Source organism: Cynocephalus volans, chromosome 14 (assembly GCF_027409185.1).
Source record: "Cynocephalus volans isolate mCynVol1 chromosome 14, mCynVol1.pri, whole genome shotgun sequence".
Classification (NCBI taxonomy): domain Eukaryota; kingdom Metazoa; phylum Chordata; class Mammalia; order Dermoptera; family Cynocephalidae; genus Cynocephalus; species Cynocephalus volans.
In genome coordinates this window covers 81584304-81609150 of record NC_084473.1, presented here as the reverse complement: position 1 = coordinate 81609150, position 24847 = coordinate 81584304, and the positions used below count along the sequence as shown (strand labels likewise).

Here is a 24847-nt window from a genome sequence, read left to right as displayed (position 1 = left end):
TCTCTGGACTTTGGACTTCTCAGCCTCTGAGACCATAAGCAATAAATTTTGTTTTCTTACAAATTCCACAGTTCCACATATTTTGTTCCAAGCAACAGAAATGGATGAACACAATATTGCACCGTAAGTGTAGCTGAGCAGGTAGAGAGGAAGAACGGTCAGTGCTGGCTTGTCCACATTGAAGGGGTGGCGGCTGTCAGTGCTGTGGTCACTATAAAGGTCAAGCATGGTTAGAGTAAGGGCCAAGGAAGATGGGAGGCTTTCAGGAAGGTGGAGTTGATTTTCATGTCTTTACCCCACACTAGTAGGTACCAAGGACATTTCTCAGAGGATGCACACCACGTAGCTGACAAATCTTTGGGTAGAGTTTTAGAGAATGGAGCAGTGGGTGCCAGGAGACAAGGCAGGACAGAGGGCACACCATCAAAGAGGTAGAACGGAGTTTTCAGGAATTCGGAACTGTAGTCGTGGTTACATGAATCCATGCATGTGCTAAAATTCGTAAAACTGTATATAGAAAGAGTCTACATCTCTGTATGTTAAAAACTTCCGAGAAGAAAAAAAATCTTTAGGTAGAGGGAGAAAAGTGTTGGCTGGAGATGGGACATGGTGGCTGACTCTCTTCTCCCCTGTGACGGGGTCCCAGGACACAGGGGGACACCCAGCAAGGCTGGCCCAGCTTATGGCCGGCCCCCAAGAGCCAACACTGCTCTCCTCAGGCAGGTGGGCTCTGACACCCAAAGAATCAAGTTGACCAGTAGTCAGAGCACCTGGAAAGCAACAGAGACACCTGGGGAGGAAGGAGGGTTGCTAAGCAGCAGAAGGAGAAAGTGAGCAAAGAGGGACTTTGTGAGGGGCAGAAGGAAATGGGCAAAGCCGGCAGGGTGGCAGACCAGGCCTGCTGTGAGGGGACGCAGACGCTACTCTTCTGCCTGAGCAGTCCCCTCATGAGGCTTCCCACGGGCCTAGAGCCAAAGAAGCCTGAATATGATCTTAAACTGCTTTAGGGCTTCTCCCACCTCTGACAGGTCAAAGGGCCCCAAACAGGACACAGGACAGGCGCTGACATGGAAAGCAACGGGAAAGGCCAAACCTACCACCCTTCATGCCCACTCAGATCTTCGCAAGTGCAGGCAGCCAATATAAGCCCTTCTTGGTCTCCAGGATTCTTTCTGAAGAAGATATTGCCAGGTATTCAGACAATGACCACAAAGCAAGGACCAAAGAAAGGCCAAAGGAGGGGCAGGTGTCTGCCTAACTGGTCCCTGAGTCACCCAGAGCCACCAACAGCCATACCAAAGGAGGCTGCAGACTGAGCAGGAGGACTGGGGCCAAAGCGCATCTCTTTGAACCACAAAAGGGTGGAGACCAGGTTCCCGAGGTGAGCTCAGGGCAGCACCAGGAAGACACAGGCTCAAGGGCTGCGTGTGATCATAGGAAAGGACTACTGGGCGCAAGAGGCCGCAGATGCTGCAGGAACACCAGGAAGCGCTTCCTGTCCTGAGCTCCAGCCTCTCGCGGGCCAGGAATCCCCTCTCCCTGAAGCTGGAGCCTGCTGCTGTGTATGTACACAGGGCCCAACCCCACCTTCCAGGGCACTGCGAAGCCCTTCTCTTCCACAAAGCTCAATTGTGCTTCAGCATCTTCACAGCCAGCCCTGAGACAGAAACTTGCCTGAGGGAAGACAATTTGTACTAGGCATGGAAACACAGTCGGATTTAAAGACACAGTCTTCAATAACAGATCTTTGTGAGGGTAGAGTGCAACCTTCTAAGGGCAGACAGAAGGCGTGGCGGGCATTCCAGCCTGTCCTGGTGCCAGGTGGTCCATCAGCAGGTGAGTGTGTAGCTATTGGGTTCTGGACCATCTCCAAAAAACCAGGCCTCACCACAGGCTGACTGAGAGAGAAATTAGCATGCTATTCTGCTCAATTATCCTTTTATAAACAGGCATAACACATTTTCTTAAAGCAGGATATGCAAACGAAAGATACATCAGTAATGGAAAACCCCCAAATTTTTTTCCAAAGGGAGATGGGAAACTTTATTACCCCCCCTCCCCAAACTACCCTGGCCTAAGCTATAGTGATTTTGGCAATTTAAACACAATGATTTTTCTTAAGACTTGAATATGGGCTTTCTTTCCTGTCCCCAAACCTCTCAACAAAAAGTTTGGTCAGAAATTACTTTTAAATTTAAAATTACTTTTTAAATTAGTTTGGTCAGAAAATTACTTTTCCTGAGGGTTTGGACCTCAGAGCTCTGAACAGGTTTCAGCTTCACATGGAGTCATGTGCATGGTCTCCTGGCCACCAAACCCAAAAGGTCAGAGGGGTCCCAGAAGAGGGGAATGAATCTCCTGTGTTCTGAAGCACCATGCCAGCGGGCAGAAGAATTAATGAAGTCTGTTTCTCTGTCAGTTCCTCGGGTCCGGCTGCAGAAGCCAGAGCAGGAGTCCTAGACTGGGCTGTGGGGGCTCTCGGGTAGATGTCAAGGGCCGTGGACCCCACTTCACACCAGCTCTCCTGCTCCTGCCCCGACTTCTGCCCAGGCAACCAGCACTCACACTACTGTGAGGCTGGCTCCTCATTTACAGCAGGAGTAACCAAAGCTGCCCTTCCCAGGAGGCGACTCCACACTTTCCCTCCTCCCCGACGGAATGCTTGCTTTCCTCTAGGTCCTCCAGGCACGTCCTGAGTTCCCCAAACTCTCTCCATCCCAGAAGGCACCTCTAAAAGTCATGCCCCCTGTCTGCACAAATAATGAGTAATTACCACTGATTGCCCCTCACCTCCCACTAACCCCAAGACCTCCCCTGAGCAAGGAAGGAGGGAGATAGGAGGGGACAACAGGAAAGCCAGTCAGGGTTTCTCCCATCCTGCTCCACCTGGCTCCCCCTGGACCCACCATGGTTCCTGCTCTTCACCCAGAAGCTTCCTCAGCAAGTGCTGCAAACCCACCAGAGGGCCACAGGACTGAAAACCCTGTGGGTTCTACAGCTCAGGGCCTCTTACAGACACAGTTCAGACATTATTGACCATTCCAAACTGGAGTATCAGAATGCAGCTACTGGAAGGAATCCATAACAACATTTGTGTGTGCCTGAAGGCTCACACAAGCCATCACTGTGGCCCCATGGAAGGCAGTGCCACATGGCAGGGGCCGGGCAAATCTGGGTTCTAAGCGGTCTCAGGAAAGGATCTTGACCTCTCTTAGCCTGATTTCCTCTTGAGTAAAGCAGGAATAACCAATCCCCACCTGCAGGGTCATTCTAAGGACTGAATGAAGTAATGCATGCAGTGCTCCTCTGGGACACAGAGAACATGTGAAGAAAGAACTTGTTATCACTGCAGAAAGTACCATTCAGAGAGACAAGAAGCCCAGTTCCAGTCTTGCTACGCTTCTCACTAGCCCCTTGAAGTTAGGAACTCTCTTCACTTCTCTGGGCCTCGGTTTCCTCAACCGTAACTAAAATTAAACTAGTATCTCTAAGGTCCCTTCTACTAAACAAATATATACAAGGGGGTCTTCAAAAAGTTCATGGAAAGATGTGTAACATCTTTTAATTCCATTTTCTACAAACTTTTTGAAGTCCCCTCATATATGTTTTTATTTATGTATATATGTACATAATACATGTGTATGTACACAGGGTTTCTCAACCTCAGCTACAGACATTTGGGGCCAGATAATTCTTTGCTGTGAGGAACTATCCTGTGCATTTGTAAGATATTTAGCAGCATCTCTGATCTCTACCCACGAGATGCTAGAAGTATGCCCCCCTCCCCTCACTCAAATCTTAAAAACCAAATATATCTCCTCCATACATTGCCAAATGTCTCCAGAGTGGCAAAATTGCCCCTGGTTGAGAAGTACTTGTGATGCACATGTGCACGCACACACACACACATAGAATAATACGATGCATGCTTTGATACAGTGAAGACGTAAGCGAGGTGAGAGCAGAGGAACTAAATTTCTGTGTATGCAGCCCTTGAAATGTGCTCATGGAAACTTTACAGGGAATGAGACTACAAACATACACAGGACTTTTGAGCTTCTTTACATCTATAAAACAGTTACTGTGCTCATAAAGACTGCCTGCAGACTTAATTTGGCATATACATACAGAGTCCCATTTAGTGCGTAAACCTGCTGGGCCCCAGAGCTCCCCAGTCTGGTCTGGTCAAGAATGTTCTCAGGAACTCAGCCTGGGGGAGAAGAACACAGTGGGATTCTGTGTGCTCCCTGCCCAGCACTCGCCTGGAGCACTCCGGAGGAAAAGGAAGTGTCCTGGGGCAGGGGCCGCAGTGGTCATTCCTGAGGAAGAGGGCATTTTGCCAAACGTGCAATTCCCTCTGACTTAGCAGATTTGACCAAACTTCTCAATATACTATTTTCCCAGTTCAGCAAAGCCAGTGGCTTGTGCTCACTGACATGAGACCTTACGTACATACCTACCCACCTTGCTAATTTAAGTAAAAATGAACAATAATCATAAATCCTGAACACAAAAGCTCAAAAGAGGGACCAGTAGAGTGGAAGAGAGGGGTGAATGTCTGCTTTAAAGAAAGATCTGTTTACCCCTAGTGTTTAAAAACAAGAATCCTGCACTCTCTTTCTACTTCATTATGACTTCTTTAACATTTGTTTTTAATTTATTCAAGATCATAATCTTCACTAAGGACCACATATGAGCCAGACTTGAACTTGAAAACCAAGTTAGGCCTTTTGTTCTGCCTGCATTAATTAGTGTACAAAGGGGCTTCTGATTTCTTCCCTCCCCGAACAGTCTGAAACCCTGGTTCCTATTTACATAAATAACAAGGTTAGAATGGGGTGCAGACCGACCCGGTGGGTAACGGGCCTTAGGACAGGTATCGGGAAACTAAGGTTCTGATCCTGGCTGATTCACTATGTACCACTGAGACAAGTTATTTCAAGCACTGAGCCTCATTTTTAAATAAATTGACAATTCCCTTCTGGCTGGAGGCACTGAGTAAATTAAATAGAATTATGAAGAGCTACAGAATTCTAGTTATTTGTACTTGAAAATGAAGTACCAAGAGTATAGCAATACCATAGACCAATTTACGGTTCCCAAAGTGGGTTCCATGAAGCGCAAGCCCCCTGAGATACTACTTGGAAAAAAAAGTTCTGTGGTTCCTTCACATATACCCCACAAATATTTATTGAGGCCTTCTATATGCCTGGTGCTCAGAATACAAGAGGGAACAAAACAGACCCCACTCCCTGTTGAGAATACAAAAGGGAAAAAAACAGACTCATTCCTTGCCCTCTTCAGTGAGTTTAGGATCCAGGGAAGAAAAGCATGTATCAGATAATTATTAGGCCATATATTTACCAACAGTGAAATGTGCTCAACTACAAGGAGCTGAGAACTTACAGCCAGGAACCACATTCAAGGCCGGGAGCCAGGGAAGTATAAGGTGAGACGTACGCATGGGGTGAGGGTAGAATTCTAAGGACAAGAAAAGCTTTGGTCAAATAAGCCTGAGGAATCCTGCATAATATATTCCCGTCTAAGAGATTCACAGTGCACATTGGCAAGATAGAGGCCTGAGAAGTCCTGCAGAAATGAAGCCCAGCATGTTCTTCTTAATAACATCCCAAGGTTGTCACCCTGGAACGTGCTGATAGAGGCACTATTGTTCTCAGAGCCTATAAGAAACTTCACTATAAAACAAAAGCTCTTATTCGTATAACTGGAAAACTATCATGTGTCCTCTCAGACCAGCCAAAATACCTTGGAGTTGCTAATGTAATTCTAAAGTATTTTCCTTGGCACAGGTCTACAAAACCATATGGCCTCCACAATTGCTCACATTCTCACAGCATCCCAGATGAAGGGAAGTCCATAGACACAAACCAGCAGGCCAGATTCAAAGTTCTACCTCCAGCACAGACCTCTGCTTTATTTATTTTTAAAAGGATGTACAGCTTCAATTCTGGGATATATTGAGAAAACTTCCATAAAAAGCAAAATAAAAATATCACTCACCAATGATCAACTTAGCAAAAATTACACGCTGAAAGATACCAGAAGCGAACAATGATTTCCCTTGTTAACTTAAAAATGTCCAGGAGGAAGACGGGTTTTTGTTGTTTATTTTATTACATACTGTGCATAAAAAAGAGAGAAATGTAAATAAATAATAACAGATATTCAAACGTGCAGAAAGAAGGCAGATTTTGTGTGCAAGGCACCAAGTTAGGGATGCCAGTGATCAAAAGGGAAACAGTCAGGGTCCTTAAGAATATGGATTCTAGAAATGTAGCAATCCAAAATCAAATCATAAGTAAGTGCCCTGGGAATGGTGCACCATGGAGACTAAATGTAATAGGGGCTTGTGAGATCCTGAAAACCCAGGACCACTAAAGCTTACTGTGTGCCAGGCACTACAAGCTCATGCACAATCTTGTTCAACCTTTGCAACTATGAGGTAGGTCCTAGGAATACATCAAAATATGGCCTCAGCCTAACTATTCAGTGAAAATCTGCTATTCGGCTTCAGCTTCAATCTTTAGAAGGCCTGAACTTCTTCCTGATCAATGATCATGAGATCACATAGGTGACCAAAATATCTATTACACAACAACGTGATAAATAAGGAAAAGAAGCATGTTGTTTGGATTTGCTATCATTATCTAAACATGTCATTCCATTTTTTTTCTCATTTAAAAAAAAATTTTTTTAATTGAAACATAGTTGATTGTACATATCTGTGGGATACAGAGTTGAATATCAATATGAACATGCCATTTCAAAAATAGGTAAGCATTCCACATGTAACTTGAGTAAAATCTCCTTATGAGCTTTATCTGTTGAAATGCTATCAGCTGGTAGAAATATACGTGTATATTTTTTATTGAAAGAATAAAATATAAGCATGAAAGATATCCACTTTATATAGAAAACAATTACCACATACAATTACAATTATTGAATAAATGGAGGGAGTTCGTGACAATTGGTAAAGGGCCATAAAAAATGATTACATCATGTAATGTTGAATATACTAATTATCCTGATTTGAGCATCACATATTATACACAGGTATTGCTATTCAATGATGTACTCTACAGATACGTACCACCAATTGTTTCAATAAAAATAAAGGGATTGATTAAGCATTACTAATAGTAAGAGTACATTTTAAAAAAAGAACATTATATCCTTTTCAAGCAAATAAATGCTTATTAAATGTTTTAAAATTATAATAGGCATATTATATTCTACTTCTAATCTCTACAGAATTGCTTGGTGCACTCATAACATGAGACAGAATAACCTTTAATGTTCAGACAGTGGTATCCTAAAAAACATTTTCCACTAAAAGGAAACAGAGCTGCTTCTAGAAATGGCTATCTCCAGGCCTGGGACAGGAAATACACAAGATGGGCCTGGGACATCCTGCCAAACCAGTAAGCAGGGAAGCATTGAAGACCACCAGGACCATGTCAAAAGGACACAGGAGTTAAATTAAAGAGGCTTCAACTGGCTAAAGGTGGGACAATTTTAGTATCAATAAGGATAATAATTGCAAATGAACTGAAAGATATTAAGTAGATTTAAATCTATGAGTTCATAATAATATTTAAAAACAAACAAACTCCATTGGTCACCTTTATAAGATGATACGAAACCAACTGGAAACTGGTAAATACTCATAAAGGGAAAGAATCAAGAATTTAAATTGCTTTTCCCATATGATGCAGAGCAGGGATCTGCAAATTTTTCCTGTAAAGGGCCAGATAGTAAATCTTCCCAGCTCTGTGTGGGCCACATATGACCTAAATTGCAACTACTCAACTGGGCACCTTGTAGTGCAAAAGCAGCCCTAAACAATATGCCAATGAATAAGCATGGCTGTGTTCTAATAAAACTTTATACAAAAATAAGTGGTGGGTTGGATTTAGCCTATAGACCTTAGTCTGCTGACCTTTGATCTAAAGTAACTAAATAGTTGATGAGGGGTAGTGTCTCTTTTTAATAGCATCCCAGCTGACAGATGAAGAAGGAATGATATAAATAGACTATTGTTTTGATACTGCTAATGAAGTAAAGGATGTGGGTGCTGTGGCCACTAACACTACAGAGAGAAAACCAGACCTTAAGTGTCTCCTGATGAAAGGACAACACCTATGAAGCAGTCTTGCGAAAACAAGTTGAGAGAGAGAAGCTTGATTGAGAATCTAAACCTAACTAACAATTTTCAAGAACTACAGGGGACAGAGAAACACGTTAAAAGACATCATGGGGTTGTATTTAACAAAATCCAGACTGTGAGAAACTCCACAGGAGTCACCAAGACTAAAAACCTAATTAGGAAGCTCCTTACATCCTATGAAGAAGGCAGAGCAGAGTGTCAACTTTGCTAGCTCAATTTTTCACGAGGCAAAAACAACTCCAAAATCATGTATAATTTCTTGATAAATCACCTTTGATCCAGACATAATAAAGATTATATAGAAACTATGAAGAAAAGCTGGTTTTTGTTTTGTTTTGTTTTTTTAGGGGATCTTAACCCTTGACTTGGTGTTGTCAGCACCACACTCTCCCAAGTGAGCTAACCGGCCATCCCTATATAGGGATCCAAACTCATGGCCTTGGTGTTATTAGCACCACACTCTCCCAAGTGAGCCACGGGCCGGCCCCAAAAGCTGTTTTTTTTTTTTTTAATGAGGGACCCCAAAATATCGCCTTCATCTTATTTAGTAGTCACAAAAATGCTACACAGTATAGTGTCACAAAAACAATCTAGCAACTTGAGAAATTATTGTTCCTGCACTGCAATGTCAAATTTTCAAATTCTGACCATCAATTTGGCAACTGCCACAGTAATCATTGTTTCTGGCAAGAATCATCAATGGCTGCTAAGACCAGTGTGTGAAAGTTTGATGAGAAATGGGATATTTACCTAGTCTCAAAGTATCTTCCCCAAGATACTCATTAATTACACAAAAGAAAAATAGTAACTTTCTTGGAGAAACCTGGCAGACATAATTTTAATCAAGTCATCAAAATTAACATCACCTATAATGGGAAAAACGGCTGGTGCTTCTGAGATGCACTAAGAATACCGCATCACCTATGCAGGATTCCTGCCCAAAACGCACAACCTGAATCTACTCATGAGGAAACACCAGGAAAAAACATATACAAAATAAATGGCTTGTAATGTTCAAAAAGTCAAGAACATGAGAGAGACTGAAGAACTGTTCTAGACTGAAGGAGACAAAAGAGACATGAGAACTAAGTGTAACGTCTGATCTTGGACTCATCCTGAACTAAAAAAAAGTCTGTAATTAGTAAGACAATTGGCAAAATATGAATCAGTTCTGTAAATGAGACAATAGTACTGGACTATGTTAATTTCCTTATTTGGGTAATTACACTATAGTGAAAGTCCTTGCTTTTAGAACATATCTTGTCCCTTCATCTTACTTAGTATTAACAAATTTGATATATTGTATAAGCAATCTAACAACTTAAGAAATTATGCCCCCTTAAGTAAAGGGGCATTCTGTCTGTAACTTACCCTCAAATGGCTCAGAAAAAAAGTTACAGAAAGATAGAGGATAAAGAATATACAGTAAATGTTAATAACATTTGAGGAAATCTGGATAAAAGTACATGGGAATTCTTTGTATTATTTTTGCATCTTTTCTGTGTGTGAAACTATTCCAAAGTTAAACATTAAAATTAATTTACATATAAAATTTATATTTACATATTCTATTGCTTACATATATTCCATATAAAAATTTTAATGTATATATGAAGTTAAAATGCATACAACTACACAGACATCCCTGACTTATGACAGCTGGACTTAATTTTTCAGTTTCACTATGTGCAAAAGTGATATGCATTCAGCAGAAACTCTACTTTGAGTACCCATACGACCACTCGGTTTTTTACTTTCAATACAGTATTCAGTAAATTACATGAGATATTCAACACTTTATTATAAAATTGGCTTTGTGTTGATGATTTTGCCCAACTGTAGACTAGTGTAAGTGCTCTGAGCATGTTTAAGTTAAGCTAGGCTAAGCTATGATGTTCAGAGGTGAGGGGTATTAAATGCGGTTTTGACTTATGGTATTTCCAACTTATAATGGGTTTATCAGGATGTAACCCCATTGTAAGTGAAGGCACATCTGTGTGTATGTAGCATCTGTTGGTAGCTATTTGATTAAGAACACACATAAACTGGTAATTATATTAAAGTGATATGTAAGTCTTTGCAAAGGGAATTGACAACCATGGAAATTCAAAACCTGCACTAAATATTAAAGCTGATATACTATTTACTTTTATTTAAGCATTTCTGGCTTCTCCCCTGACTATACCATTTAGTAATTTCCTTTAAAAATATTTTTAAATACTGTAAGAAAATATCCACTTATTAAAATATTGCTTAAAATTTGTGGCCACTAAACATCTTAATAAAGTTGCAATAATATTGTAAACTACTTTGGGTTTTTTTTGTTTATTTGTTTTTTTAAAGATGACTGGTAAGGGGATCCTAACCCTTGATTTGGTGTTATCAGCACCACGCTCACCCAGTGAGCAAACCGGCCATCCCTATATGGGATCCGAACCCGTGGCCTTGGTGTTATCAGCACCGCACTCTCCTGAGTGAGCCACAGGCCGGCCCCTTGTAAACTGCTTTGATAACATTTCTCATTTCTTTTTATATCCTAGAGACTCATTCTATGATACTGATATTTCATTTTATCCTTGGACAAACACTGATTTTAAAACACAGTCCACATTCAGCCAAAATGTTAATTCAGTGCTTCTCAAAGTATTACCATTATCCCCATTTTGTCAGAGAGAACCCTGGGGCACAGGGCATGGAGCCAGTCCATGGCCAGGCTGGGACACAAGGCTAGGCAGAACATGGCCAAAACCCCCCAGCCACACTGCCTCCTCGAGGGAAAGGGGTTGCCTGTCAATGGAGTATTCTCCATCAAGCCTTGGGCTTCTCTCCACACAAGTTCCTCTCCTCTCTTTCAGCACAGGGTCAAAGGAATTGCTTACTCAGGGGCTCTCCCAGACTCCACAGACCCTCCCCATCTTGGACCCTTCCGAACTCTCCTTAGGAAGGTCTGGGAACACCCTTGTGAAGATGACCCATCTCCCAATCGAAAGCTTCAGCACCAGTCTCTCTCCTTGACAAGCAGGTTGTTACAAAAAAGCTTATACTGTAACGTAGGATACCAAATGATTTCATCTCACATACTCTAATACTCTAATACTCCCATGATACCTCTCCTCTATGCCTACCACTTAGAAAACAGTTTAAATAGATTATTAAGGGCTGGCCCGTGGCTCACTTGGGAGAGTGTGGTGCTGATAACACCAAGGCCATGGGTTTGGATCCCTATATAGGGATGGCCGGTTTGCTTACTTGGGAGAGCGTAGTGCTGACAACACCAAGTCAAGGGTTAAGATCCCCTTACTGGTCATCTTTAAAAAAAAAAAAAATTATTATATTTATTATATTAAGTAATGACTATATCCAATTTACATATACAATAATACTCATACATGCACAAGAAAGTGGGACTGGTCAGGAGCAGGAAGTAGGCAACAGAATAATAATTACTGCATATCATGATATTTAAGGAACCAAATTTACCACCTCAAGGTGTCAGAAGAAAAACACAAGGGAATTTGGAGGGGAAAAAATAGATTAAATGTAGCTACAGAGCACAGAAAAGCAAAGAAAGGTTAAGCCAGCAATTAACACCATCTCTCAGACAGTAAATAGACCAGCCATTAAGGCTCTGACTCCACCCCAGGTACTAAAAGTGCCACCTAAGTGACAGGGATGGACATGCCACTCAAAGGAATGAGTGCAGAGAGATGTTACTCATCTCTTACTTGTACACAGCATTTCTTTGAATCTTGCTCCAAATGGCATTTCACATTAATTTGCTGTCAACTTTCAGTGGAGAGAAATTGCAGGTTCGTGGAACCAGAACCCCAAGGGCTGGAATGCTGGCTCTACCACTTTCTGGAAAGACACTGGGCTCCTTGCTTACTCTCACAGCGTCAGCTTCCTCAAAGATAGAACATAGATCATAGTATCAGATGCACAAGACTTTCAGTGTGGGAACAGTTATAACAGTGATTTGGTGCCCTGTAACACTGAAAGTGCCTCTTTTTGACACTGACATTTAAATATTCATGCTGTCAACATGCAACAAATAAATCACTTATTGTGGGTCAGGTGTCATATTTTACATAAAGAAACATTTTGAGGTGCATTGTCTCTGGAGCACTGAGTGGTAGAGAGGGTACAGCTCCAGCAAATACAGCAGTTTCCATCATTCATAATTGTTTACTCTTGGGCAAGTCAACAATCCCCCTGAGCTTGTGCTCCTCACCTGTAGGGTGAACTGGATGGTTCCTTCCAGCTCAGAGGGCTACAAGGCACTCCTGCAAGGTCCCTCAGGGAGGAACACCCAACCCACCCCTAGAAGGTATGTCTTACAAATCCACTAGTGACCCTGATATATCCTCTTCTGGAATTTACGGAAGGGAATGTAGTCCCAAACATCAGAAATCACTGCTGCCAACAAATCTGGACTTGTAAACCGATCCGCTTTTCATACCACTCATTCCTACTTCTTTTGTTTCCCAACCTTGCCATTAGCTCCATCTGTTTCTTCATCACAGTTACCATCTCCCGTATTTACACCTTTCTGTTTTTTCCACACATTTTCTATAGACATTCCTACAAATAATGGCCCCATTCACTTTATGAGGTCTGAGATACTTATCTCAAGAAGATTTACTGCTTTGCAACACCCAGGTCTCCAAGAAGGCTGGGCCAAGACCCCAGGTGCCTCCCCAGCTTCTATCAACACACTCAGAAGCCCCTCTTATTAGTCTTTCCACTAGGCTATTTTCAGAAAGAGACCACCTGGAAGATAATGTAGGAGGTGAAGGAAAAAGTACTAAATTTCATGATTTCTAAGTTCAAACCATCTTAAACTCTCTCTCTCTCTCTCTCTCTCTCTCTCTCTCTCTCTCTCTCTCACACACACACACACACACAGAAAGGGGCTGAGAAAGAAAACTAACACCTCCCCTGCAATTTCCAAAATAACGGCCTGTGTAAATGTTTAGTGTTTATTTCTTTAATAGTCGTGCTGAAATAGTCTTTGACAGGTGATTGGTACTGATTTTTCAATTGTAGAGAGCCTAAAAAAAGCAATCAATTTATAAAGTATTTCATAAAATGAACCATAAGGAAATAATATTTGCACACTTGGTTCGCCAGAGCCTGGTTTGCTAACCAAACTATGTTGTAATCCAAACTGCAGGGTTAGCAAGGGAGTTTAGTCCTCTGTGCTTGTCCACCCCAAAGAAACACTTATGTGTTCTTCCAACCCTCACCGACTTCAACAAGGAAAAACAGTGCCCAGTTTCCAAACTGGTCAAACGTTAGTAGATAACCACTTTTTCCTCGAATGGTGGAGTTCCTGGGGCAGCCCACTAAAGGTTAGTGACTCCTCTGGAGGGCAGCACCAGTGAAAGAACTTCAACCACAGCCACTTATACAACTGTTTATTCGGGAAGGTACATTTCCAGGTCCAATTTGTAAAGCTGGAACACATCTACCCATCCACCCCAACTGATAACTCACACCAGGATTTCTGAACTGGGAAACAAAGGTCAGCTGCCCTTCTCCGGAGAGGAGGAGGAGTGAGTTATATCAGGCATGTGTGTAAAGTCACAAGGGTAGAAACAGAAGACCTAGACTTTGGACTCACAACCAAGTTGTCCCAGCCTTGTCAATTACCAGTAGCCTAACCTTGTGCAAGATACTTGACCTCTACAAGTCTGTTTGCACAGCAGCGAAATGGGAAAGACAAGTGTCCACTTCTCAGCAGGTCAGAAGCTATAAAAAAAATTAAGGTTTTAGTAGCCATTGTCAAGTGCTTTCCAAATGAGGGTGAGCTATGTACACCCTTCAAGAACAGCCAGATAGGGCAGCCATTTTCCCACACATTTGCCAGCACTGAAGTCTTATTAAGAAAAAAATCTCAATATTAATTTGATGGGTCAAAAATGATTCCTGCCTTAATTAGCATTTTTGACTACCCGGGAGTTAAACACAGTTTCACATTATGGTAGCCATTTATACTTTGTTCTTTTGTGAATTTCACGTTTATGTTTATTTTCTACATTTAGGGTGAAAACTTAGAGCTTTGTTCTTCCTCTTGAATAGAAATGAAAATAGATTTCCAAAAATGCTATAACATAGTTTGAAAGCCTAAGCATGAATTCACTTCCTGTCCTGAGGACTCCAAGTAACTAGAATTATCACCCCTGACCATTTCTACAAAAACTCCTGAATGGGGCCACATTTAAGAAAACACTTTTATTTTGATGGTATTTTCAAACTAAATTAAATGTTTATTTTCCCATAACTATGTGTAGACTGCACACAATGAAAAGGAAAAGATTAAGAATTTTAAAATTTATTTTAGAACCTTACAGATATCTGTCAATCGAGGTAACTCAGAGCATCTCCAACACTTTATGAGGCTCAGAAACTACCTGCACAGGGCGCCGGCGCTGTTCACTGGACAGCACACAGCAGAGAGGAAAATGCCAGGTCCCCTTCACTCCCCTCATCCTCAAATGCCAAAGTTTTGGAAACTGCATTTATTTCATTGTTCCCTAAGTCAAATCCAGTTTGAGAGAAGATAATACAAAACACAAGACATATAAAAACCTCCTCCAAAAAGAGATTACATTAGCCAATTTGGGGCACTTTTCTACACGCTCTTATGTGATCAGTCCTTCGCCATCCCCAATTATCACACCCCAATATTTGCCCACAAGTTGTATCTTGATTCCCATCTCTATCCCTCTTCAAAATCAGCCAGCTCCACAATACAGGAAAAGTTTCCTAGATGTGTCATATCTTTCAATCAACGCACAAACATTTCACTATTTAATATGTACCTAAAAGGTTCCCAACATTTTCAACTTTATTATGAGGTGGAGAGGAAGGGCCTGTACTCTCCCTGCTGCCAACATTTCAGGACCTTCCGCCCCAGCCAATTTGCCCTTGGTTTTCCTGAGAATATCAAAAAGCCATCCAATGCCAACTCCCCACAATTTCTGCCAACTCCACCTCTGCATTTTCCTACATCCTCATCTTCACCTCTTGAGCTAGTCTGTAAAACTGGGAGCGCAACACCTACTGTAGAGCATCCTCCATCAATGAAGGAAGAAGCAGGCCTTCATTTCAAGCTCGCAGTCTCACCTCCCCTTCCTCCTGTCTTCTCTTCCATTCATCTGCAACCCCACCCCACCTCCCCTACCAACAAGCTCCACTCTAGCATCCTAAACACACTTTCTCCAAAGCCTGCTTGCTCTTCCCTCTTCTTTCCACAGCCAGTCTCCTTACCTGGGTTACCTAGTCTGGTTTTCCAACATCCTGCAGGTTACTGTAGACTGAAAGTGAAATGGAAGATAGACCCCTTTCTTTCCCTTTGGCTTCCATGATGTCACAGTACCTAAGGTCTCCTCTGCCTTGCCACATGCTCCTTTCCATGCTCCTTCAGTGACTTCAGATTTTCCCTGCTCTGAGCACCCCCTCCCCTTCTCTTGCTCCCTTGCATCATCCTGTTGCTGTCATTTCAACCATCCCCTCCACATCCCCTCAAACCCAGTGTGTCTTCAATGAAACTGAGCAGTTCCCCCAAATGAGAGCCTCTCACAGACTGTGTGGGCTCTGTTATTGCCAAAATATTCAGTAAGCATCTGTCTAGCACTGGGGAGGCAGAGACGGAAGGCTAGGGCCCCCCCTGAGGAAGTCATTCCCCAGGTCACCCAGGTTCAGACACCCAAGTTAACTGTGACACCAGCCACTTTCTGCCCCCAACCCAGCCTCTCCCATCTTACCCTTCCTTTCCATTCTGATACCTTTTTGACTCCCCCTCCAATCCACCATTATCTTTCTAAGCACATGTACAAGCCACATCACTTTGCAGCATAACTTTTGATGGTTCTCTGCTATCTCTTGAATAAAAGCAGATTCTTTCCCTCGCGTTCAAGGCCTCTGATGCCCTGGCCCTTCTCCTTCCAGGCAGATGGAATGGAATGAGCTGTATTACCTCCACGTCCTTGCTCTCTCCCTGTGCCAGCTTCCACACCAAGATGGCAGTGAAGGAGTACTTCTACTTTTCACTCTAAACACCTCTGTACTGTTTAAGTTTTTTGTATAATTAACAAGAATTACTTTGAATTAAAGAATGACTTAGTTTCAAGAACTAGTTTAAAGCCACTTTGTCTGCCTGCCTTCCTTGATCATCCCAGCTCAAGACAATTTTTCTGAATTTCTCTTTATTCTAAAAATGTTTCTCTGGTCTATATTGCCTCTTAACATAGACTTAACCATTGCAGTGCTAACATTACTTCTTCCTAACTCGATTTTCAAATCTTTTAAGGAGAAAAGATTGGGTCTAACTCATCTTATCTACCATCATCCCTTAGCCATTGCCTATAATAGGTACTCAGTAACATCAGTTGAAGAAGCTGAGGAGTTTACGAATTAATCTTAAGGATGCAAATCTAAATTTCCCCAGTTTTTAGCAAGTAAAAATTGTCTCTAAATTGGAATGTAAGTAGGTAGGGCCTTCCCATTATAGAAGATTTTCCAGTGGATTACTCAACATTTAAATTCTTTTTTATTCCACAATTCTTTTGGTAACACTGCACATCACCGTAAAGGCTGGAACATTTAGTTAAAGGGTTAGGTTTGTGTGTGTGTGTGCTAGCCGACTTTCTCCTCAAGAATCCCTAGAAGTGAGATCAATAAAGAATAAGATCAAACTATAACTTTCCAAAATTATAATAAATCAAGTCAGGTATTCCCTGACAGATCCACCCACCCAAAGAAAAACACTGACAGAGTTCAAGTCCCTCCACAGAATTTGTCACCAAACGTCAACCAAGCAATCCAAGTGCCAAAACTTCAGCAACATAGGCAAGGCCCTCTCAAAAGCTCACTCCATGTGAAAAGCCCTCATTAAACTGAGTTATATTTAGGAAAAAATGGAACAGAAGTTATATTTAGATGAAATAGCTTAAAAGAATTTTACCAAAAGCAGCATGTTTATACTGATCCTCCAAGAGAAAAGGTTTTCCTCAGCTTTTACATGCAACTCTTAAAAACAGACAACCTCTTTATAAGAATACAAAGATTTCTTCTTGGGTTTCTTTGTGTCTGGAAGAACAGGAGCACCCAGGATATCGGCAAGACTGTCCATGGGAAGTAGTGGGATACAAAGGACTTAAAAACGAGCACACGTTTGGAGGACAGAACAATTTCATACAGCAATGCAAGTTGAGATGGTCTGAGAAAAGTGTGAGCTGCACAATAGTGGCTCTTAAATTTATTAACTGGAAGCAAAAACCAGAGACTCCCTCAGCAATTCTGCCTAGAAGTGTTCCTTTCCAAAATGTCATTAGCACTCATGCTGTGGTCACAGTCAAACTACTCTCCAGCACTTTGTAGCTAGCTGGCTGAACCACACGCAACATTCTCTTCTTGGTTCTTCCTCATCTTAAACTATTTTTAACATCCACTTTCTAATGTGTTGACTTACGTTTTCCTAACAAAATTCTAGTCAACAGTGCTAAGGTTGTTTAGTAAACCTGTGAAGACTTTACATGAATTAATGTATCATTTTGGTGTGTAATGGATAATTTGAAATAGTAAAAAACGGCTGGTGGCAGTCATTCCCCTCTTCACAGGCCACAGGGTCCCAGGGGCTCCAGATAAAAACAATCACAGCTCAGAGGCTTGGCACACATTCCATGTTAAAGGGACCTCTTCTCTAAAGAGCCTCAGGAAGAGGCCACTTCCCAGTGTCCCAGCCAAACCAGAGTGAAGGGCAAAGGTGAAGATGCACGGGGGAGAGAGCCAGACTGCAGGCCTGGCCAGCCGCTGGTTGTACCAGCAGGAATTATACCAGTGGGTGAGGGTGTTGAGGCCTGCTGCCTGCTGTTTCTAGGGTCCATTAGCACCCTGAAAACACTCCAGCCAATCTCCACTTTTGCTTCTGGCCTGGTATTTCCAGAAAGTGTCAGAGCAGCAGAGAACTGGGGTCACCCAGTTTTATACCACGTATAGCACTTGGAGCAGCCAAGTCTAAAGTTGTGCAATTTGGAAGTAAAACAAAAAAAGACCTAAGTTGCCAGAGAGAGAGACCAGATCATATATTCCAGGCTCCTTCCCCTGACCCTGTCAGCTACCTCCCTTCTTCCCCACCCCATATTTATCTGTATTCATTTACCAGGCTGGGAAACCAACAGAGGGCCACTTTGCCTGCACCTACCATTTGCCTACAGTGAGAACTACATAAATTACATTAATATAATCATCCAGAGGAAAATAATCATCTCAGCCCTATAGTCCAGACAATCAAGACTTAAGTGTTTCCTCACTTGCTTTCCTTACTGGCCATGATGACGAAGAACAGGGTCAAATTAGAGAGTTTTACTGAGCTGATCTAACTGCAGGAAACTTCCTCAGTACAACAAACTTTGTAACCAACTAGGCAGGCTTAACACAACCATAGGCACATGAGAAGCACAGAATCACTGGCGGCATTGAACTTACTTCTGTAAGGGCAACTAACCAGGGAAACAAGATGTAGGTAATGGGAATGAGATGGACATTCTAAGTCCCCAAGAGAGCAGTCTTCTAGGAGTCTCAAAAGGGGGATGGTGACCTGGGCCACAGCAGAGTATGGTTATAGGGATAAATGCAGGGACAGTCAGAGGCACACAGAAGGGAAGGTCAGCTTCCCCAAGGAGAGTTCCAAAATCCCACACAGGACTGAATTTAGTCTCAGGAATCCCCAGCATCAGCAAGAATTGGCCTTCAGAAGTTCTTAGGCAAAAAGAACATGAAAGATGGCAGAAGGTAGGAAGGAAGGGACACAAACAGAAAATCTGTCACATTTCGCAGCAGACAGAGAGGCAGTTGTCAGAGTCACAGTCCAAGAATTTGAACCAGAGAACCTGGAAGAATCAAAATGCCCTTAAGAGAAATGGGTGTGTGGAGGAACAGCCCACTTGAAAGGGCAAGAGTCATATTTGGGACATTTCTGGTGACTTTAACCACACCAGGACCTGGCTCAGGGCTGACACAGATGTTAGTGCCTCCCAGGCCCCTCTCTCCAGAAATCCTAATAGGAATGGGAAAACGGCACTTTAGTGGCATAACTCTCCCACCCACACAAAGCTACAGGAATCCTACCAAAACTTTCACAACTGAGCCATATCAGCGGGCATGGGAGGGAATCAGTGAAAACCTAAATAAAGTTGTGGCAGCTTGTTTCTCTCAACTTTTACTCACACCTTTCTTTTAATATGAATGAGAAAAAGCCACAGCCATAGGTCCATATCCAGCTTTCACCGCAAAAGTGACACGTACATCAGGACTTCTTGGGGTGCTCTGATCCACCGGGGTCTAAGCTGCGGGGTCTCCCTCACAGGGTAAAACCGTGAGGTCTGTGTGGTCCTACTTCCCTCTCCTTCGGTCAGAGCCTCACCCCACAGCGCCGCGCCCCATCATCTGGTGATGACAGCACCTCCATTGAACTGAATGTGGAGGCCACCGCTCTCCACTGACCGCCGGACACGACAGCAGGGGCAGCCCATTCAACACCTAACGTTTCTCCAGCGGCACTTTGTGATCATTATCTAAATGCAGTTTTACTATAAAGTTGGTTTGCTGAGCCCTGCTCCTAAGGGGCCGACACTCCCTTCCCTCCCCCGACTCGAGCACCAACTGGCTGGTACTCGGAAGCTGGGCGGGAAGCAAAGAGCGACTAAGAGGCCCGCTGCGCAGGCGGCAGCACGCAGGGACCTGGCACACAGTAGGGAGGCGCTCTCCCGAGATCTGCCATCGGACCCAGCACCTGGGCAGGGAGCGCGGGGACACAAAGGCCTCGCCAGCCTGGGACTGCGCCCCTCGCAACGCAGGGGGCGGGAGTTTTAGAGGCAGAGAGGGGGTGAAGGAATCCGCCCTCATTTGCACGTCGTCTGGGGCCCGGTCAATTTGCTTAATCACCGCTCTAAATGCCAGCGCGCAGCACACAATGCGCGCCCATTAACAGGTTTAAAGTGTCGCAGCGTTCGCTTTAAATGAGAAAAGCAGGCGACAAAAGGGAGAAAAAGCCAAGTTCCTCAACTTGAAGAATGCCCGGGGTCGCCTTCAAAATCATCTCGGCGAGTTTAAAATCCAGACCTCCGCAGAAAAGCTGAGGCCCCGGTGCGAGGGCTGGAGGTGGAGAGGGCGGTTGTGAATTACCCGCCACGAATACTGGGTTTCTTAGGAACCGGCTCACAGCTGCCCCGGGGATCTCAGAGTCGGGGGGCAATGTCACCAACTGCCAGGGAAAGCCAACCGACTTCCAGGAGGGAAAGCAAGACCCCCGAAGCGGGCACAAATCCAAGTTTTCCTTCGGTGCAGGGAAAGAATTTTGCTGGCCAAGAAAGATCCCAGAGGCGGACCCCGAAGCCTCACGCCGCTAAAGCGCATAAGTTAAAGGAACTTTATTTCATGCAGGCACTGGCCAGCGCAGACTCACGCTCGGCCTCCAGAGAGTCGTTAACTCCGCAAACAAGTTCTGCCCGGGATCGGCGCAGGCGGCCCCATCCCCCACTCCAGGGCCGAGCCCGGGGGCGCATCCAGCGGGCCGCGGCCGCCCACCCGCCCCGGCGCCGCCCGACGGGCACTCACCGTGCGCGCTCCTCCGGGAGACAGGGGTCCGTTGGAGAGGTACGGGCTGCTCAGGTCCGGGATCATCAGGAAGGGGTACCCAGGGTAGGGGGGGCCCTTAAAGAACGCGCCGTCCTGGGGCCTTCTCACTGCGGATAAGACCAAGATGGGGTGAGGCCCAGCCCCCCGGGACAGCACTGAGGCAGGGGACTCGGGCGCCGGCCGAGCGCGCCCCAGGGCGGCTGCCGCCGAGAGGGGCGGACGGCAGGGACTCAGGCACCGGGGCGAGGGGAACCCTGGGCTGCCCGCGCTGCGGCGCGGAGCGCAGCGGGGCTCAGGAGTGGGGGCTGCTCCGGCGGGCACGTACCTTCGGCGAAATAGTCCCGCGGCTTCTGGAAAGCGTCCCGGGCGGGCTGCGGGCGCCTCTCCGCCTGCCGAGGAGACACAAAGGCGAGGGCCGGTGAGCGGGCGCGGGGCCGGGGTCTCGCGGGGCCGGCCGCCGGAGCCTCCTTACCTCCGAGTCCGAGCTGCTGCTCTGGTTCTCCGACTCATTGACCAGGGACGACTTGACCTCGTCCAGGTCCCGCTGCGCCGAGGCGCTGTCGCTGCTCGGCTCCTGCTCCTCGCCCCCCTCGTCCTGGAAGGGGATCAGCTCGTCGTTCGCCCCGAGGTCGTCCCCTCCGCCGGCCGCTCCGGCGCCCGAGCCGCCACCTCCCCCGCCGCCACTGCCCCCGCCGCCGCCGCCGCCGCCGAGCTGGGGCATGGTGGGGCCGCGGGCCAGGGCCGCCGCTCTCGGAGCCCCCGGCCGCCGGCGTCCTGCCCGGCCCGGCCCGGCGTCCCTCCCTCCCGCTCGCCGGCCCGCTCCGCTCGCGGCCGCAACAAAGTTTGACAGGGCGTGGTCCCGCGGGAAGCTGGCCCGGCCGGCACGGGGGCGGCTCGGTTCGGGCCCCTCCGGCAGTGCCGAGCCTAGGGCTCCCCAACTCGCCGCCGCCGCCGCCTGCTCCGCCGGGGAGGGGCGGGCGGGGAAGGAGGGAGGGGCCGCCGGGCTGGGCAGGGGGGCCGGAGGGAGGGGCCCCGGCTGCAAGCTGACACCGCGCGCCTCGCGGAACCGGGAGAGCTGCGGCGCGCGCGCGCACACACACTTGCACTCGCACACCGCTCACTCGCACCTTCCGGGGGCTGCGGCTCCCCGCGGCGGGCACCGCCCCCCACCCCCAAACCCTGCGGCGTCCGTCCCCCCGCCCTCAACTCCGGGAGTCTTGCTCCCGCCCCTCCACATCCCCTAACTTTCTTCTGAAGACCCCAGAACTCTGCGCCGCTTCACACCCCCTCCCACCGTATTGGCGCGCGGGCGGGCGGCACTGCCCCCTGCGGGAAGGCCTCGGACACACAGATCGGCCACCAACGGCCCTACTGCCTGGCGTCCCTCGGAGCGCGGGATCCGATCCGCCCTGATAGCCCTAGCCCGATGCACAGAGCAGGGGATTGGGGAAGTTTGTGGCACCCAGGAATAGGCCGGGCGGCCTTCAGCTCTTATTTTCTGTGGGGTTCCAACGAGCCCCCACCCCAGCCCAGATTTTCGATCGTGTCCAGGTGTTCAGAGTCTCGCCCCAAGAACACCTTTCTCCATAGTTTGGGACTAGGTCCTAAACTGAACAATCGCTGTCTTGAGTTCAGGAAGGATTCGGATGCGGTTCTTTGCGAGGCAGAATTGCCCAGTGACCTCCAAAGCTCTGGTCACAAAGCCGCCTCGGTAGCCAATGGACATATGAAAAATGCCCAGCCAGCCTCGTAGGTAAAGAAATGCCTGTTATAATGACATTAAGATGTCCCTCCTCCGAGCAGGTCTGGAAAGTTTGAAAAAAATTTATATCTTGCGTCGTCCACGGTGGGAAACTTGGTGACAGAAAATTTTAAAAGCAGTCTGGAAGACAGTATGGGGATATCTAAACTACTTTAAATACAACTGACCGAGTTTCCCACAGAGGTACCTGCATATATGGACAAAGTCATAGAAAAGAAGTTCAAAGCATCAGGGAGGTTGGTAAAATGAATTCCGAGTCTTTCTTACGGTGACGGTCTATGCAGCAACCAGCCCTACTGAATGAGCCCTCCTGCCCTCCCCAGTACCGACCTACTACAGTGATTTTGGAGAAACATCCTTAAATGAAATACTTTATGTGGCACTCACTATTTCTTTTTCTTTCTTTTATTTATTTATTTATCTATTTTTTTGTTACACATATTTCTGCATAGAAAAAAATCAGAAGATACACACCAAATTATTATCAATTAATATTTCTGGGAAAGGAGATAGAGGGACAGTTTTGTTTTCTAAATATTTTATAGTTTATTTACAATTAGCAAAAATGCCCCCCCTTTTTTTACATAATACATGAATACAGTCTCATAAAACATTTTCAAAAAATAGATGCATCTTGAGTAGTATCTTGAGTAAAAAGTTGAAGTTCCTCTTTCCCACCAGGACGCAGAACCCTTCCTGCTAACCACTTCCAGTTACTAGTTTGGTATATATCCTTCCAGACATTTTCCTAGGCTTATTCAGATTTAAATAAATAGAATTATATTGTTCATATTATATCTTGATGTTTTATATTTATAAGATTTAAAAGTCAGAAGTTTTTTCACATGGTCCATAAACATATGAAAAATCCTATTAGTTTCTTGTGGCTGCTGTAACAAATCACCACAAACTTGGTGGCTTAAAACAACAGAAGTTTATTCTCACAGTCGTGGAGGACGTGGGTCCAAACTAAGTTTCACTGAGTAGAAATCAAGGTGTTGGCAGGTCCATACTCCCTCTGGAGGCGCCAAGGAGCATCTGTCTGTTCCTTGCCTCTTCCAGCTTGTAGGGCTGCTGGCATTCCTTAACTTGTGATCACTTCAATCCATACATCTGTGGTCACGCTGGCTTCTCCTCTTTTGTTTGTGTCAAATCTCCCTCCGCCCCTTTCTTATAAGGAAGGACATTTGTGATGGCATTTAGTGCCCACCCAGATAACCCTGGATAATCTGCCGTGTCAAGATCCTTAATTTAATCACATCTGCAAAGACCCCTTTTCCTTGAACATTCACAGGTTTCATTCAGGGATTAGATCATGGACATATCTTTGGGAGTGAGCCATTATCAGCCTACCACACCTATCTACCTCGAAGAAATGCTAATTGAAACAGCATAGAGATACCATTTTTCATCTATCAGATCGGCAGAGGTAGAAAAGAATGATAACAACCAGATTTGGCCCCTGTGCTAAGAAGCACAGGGCTGCTGGCGTGCTGTTGTGTAACATTTCAGAAGGGAAGTTTGGCAATACCTATGAAAAACCTTCAAAAGTGTAAACCCTTTGACTCATCCTTGTACTTCTAGGATTTTTATACTAAGGAAATAACCAGATACACAAGTAAACCTGTAGAAGTGTCTTCATCACAGTGAAAAGCTAGAAAAAAGCTCAGTGTCCCCAAATAGGGAATTATGAAATAAAATCATGGTGCATTCATCCAGTGGAATGCTATGACATTGTAGAAATACGTTTGTCAATGTGGAAAGAGGCTCGTGAGAGTAAGTGAAAACAGTGAGTTAAAATTAACATATATAGACTTCTGCTTCCCAATCTAGTGGAGTATTGATGTCAGATTGTCCCTTCCATCAACAAAAACTATACACTCTGGATAAAATACCAAAATAAAACCACAACAACAAAATCCAGTTGATCTGAAGATATCATTGTCAACCAAGTCAGCCAGGACTTGAAGAATAAAGTGAAAGGAAATTAATTCAAGTGAGTTGTATGTTTACTGCTGTTTTATTCCCTTAGAGCATTTGGTGATTTGAAGCACCAGGCATAGAGGCCAAACAAAAAGCAACTGTCTAGAGCAGGCAAACTATATAGCCTTCTGCCCATTTTTGTATGGTTGAATTAAGAATTTTTTTTTACATTCTTAAATGGTTGAAACAAATCAAAGAAGGATAATATTTTGTGACACATGAAAATTATATGAAATTCAAATTTCAGTGTTGATAAAGTTTTATTGGAA

At 44.9% G+C, this 24847-nt stretch overlaps 1 protein-coding gene across 1 annotated transcript in view; it reads right to left on the bottom strand.

Annotated features, from left to right (window-relative positions):
- Nucleotides 1–21554, bottom strand: part of TCF7L1 (transcription factor 7 like 1) — a 155777-nt gene extending 134223 nt beyond the window's left edge. The window contains exons 1-3 of the mRNA XM_063079057.1: nucleotides 21306–21554; nucleotides 21159–21222; nucleotides 20813–20940 (exon numbers count right to left, since the gene is read on the bottom strand). Of these exons, the coding sequence (XP_062935127.1) occupies nucleotides 20813–20940; nucleotides 21159–21222; nucleotides 21306–21554 (441 nt within the window). The remainder of the gene's footprint in view (nucleotides 1–20812; nucleotides 20941–21158; nucleotides 21223–21305) is intronic.
- Nucleotides 21555–24847: the final 3293 nt, after the last annotated feature.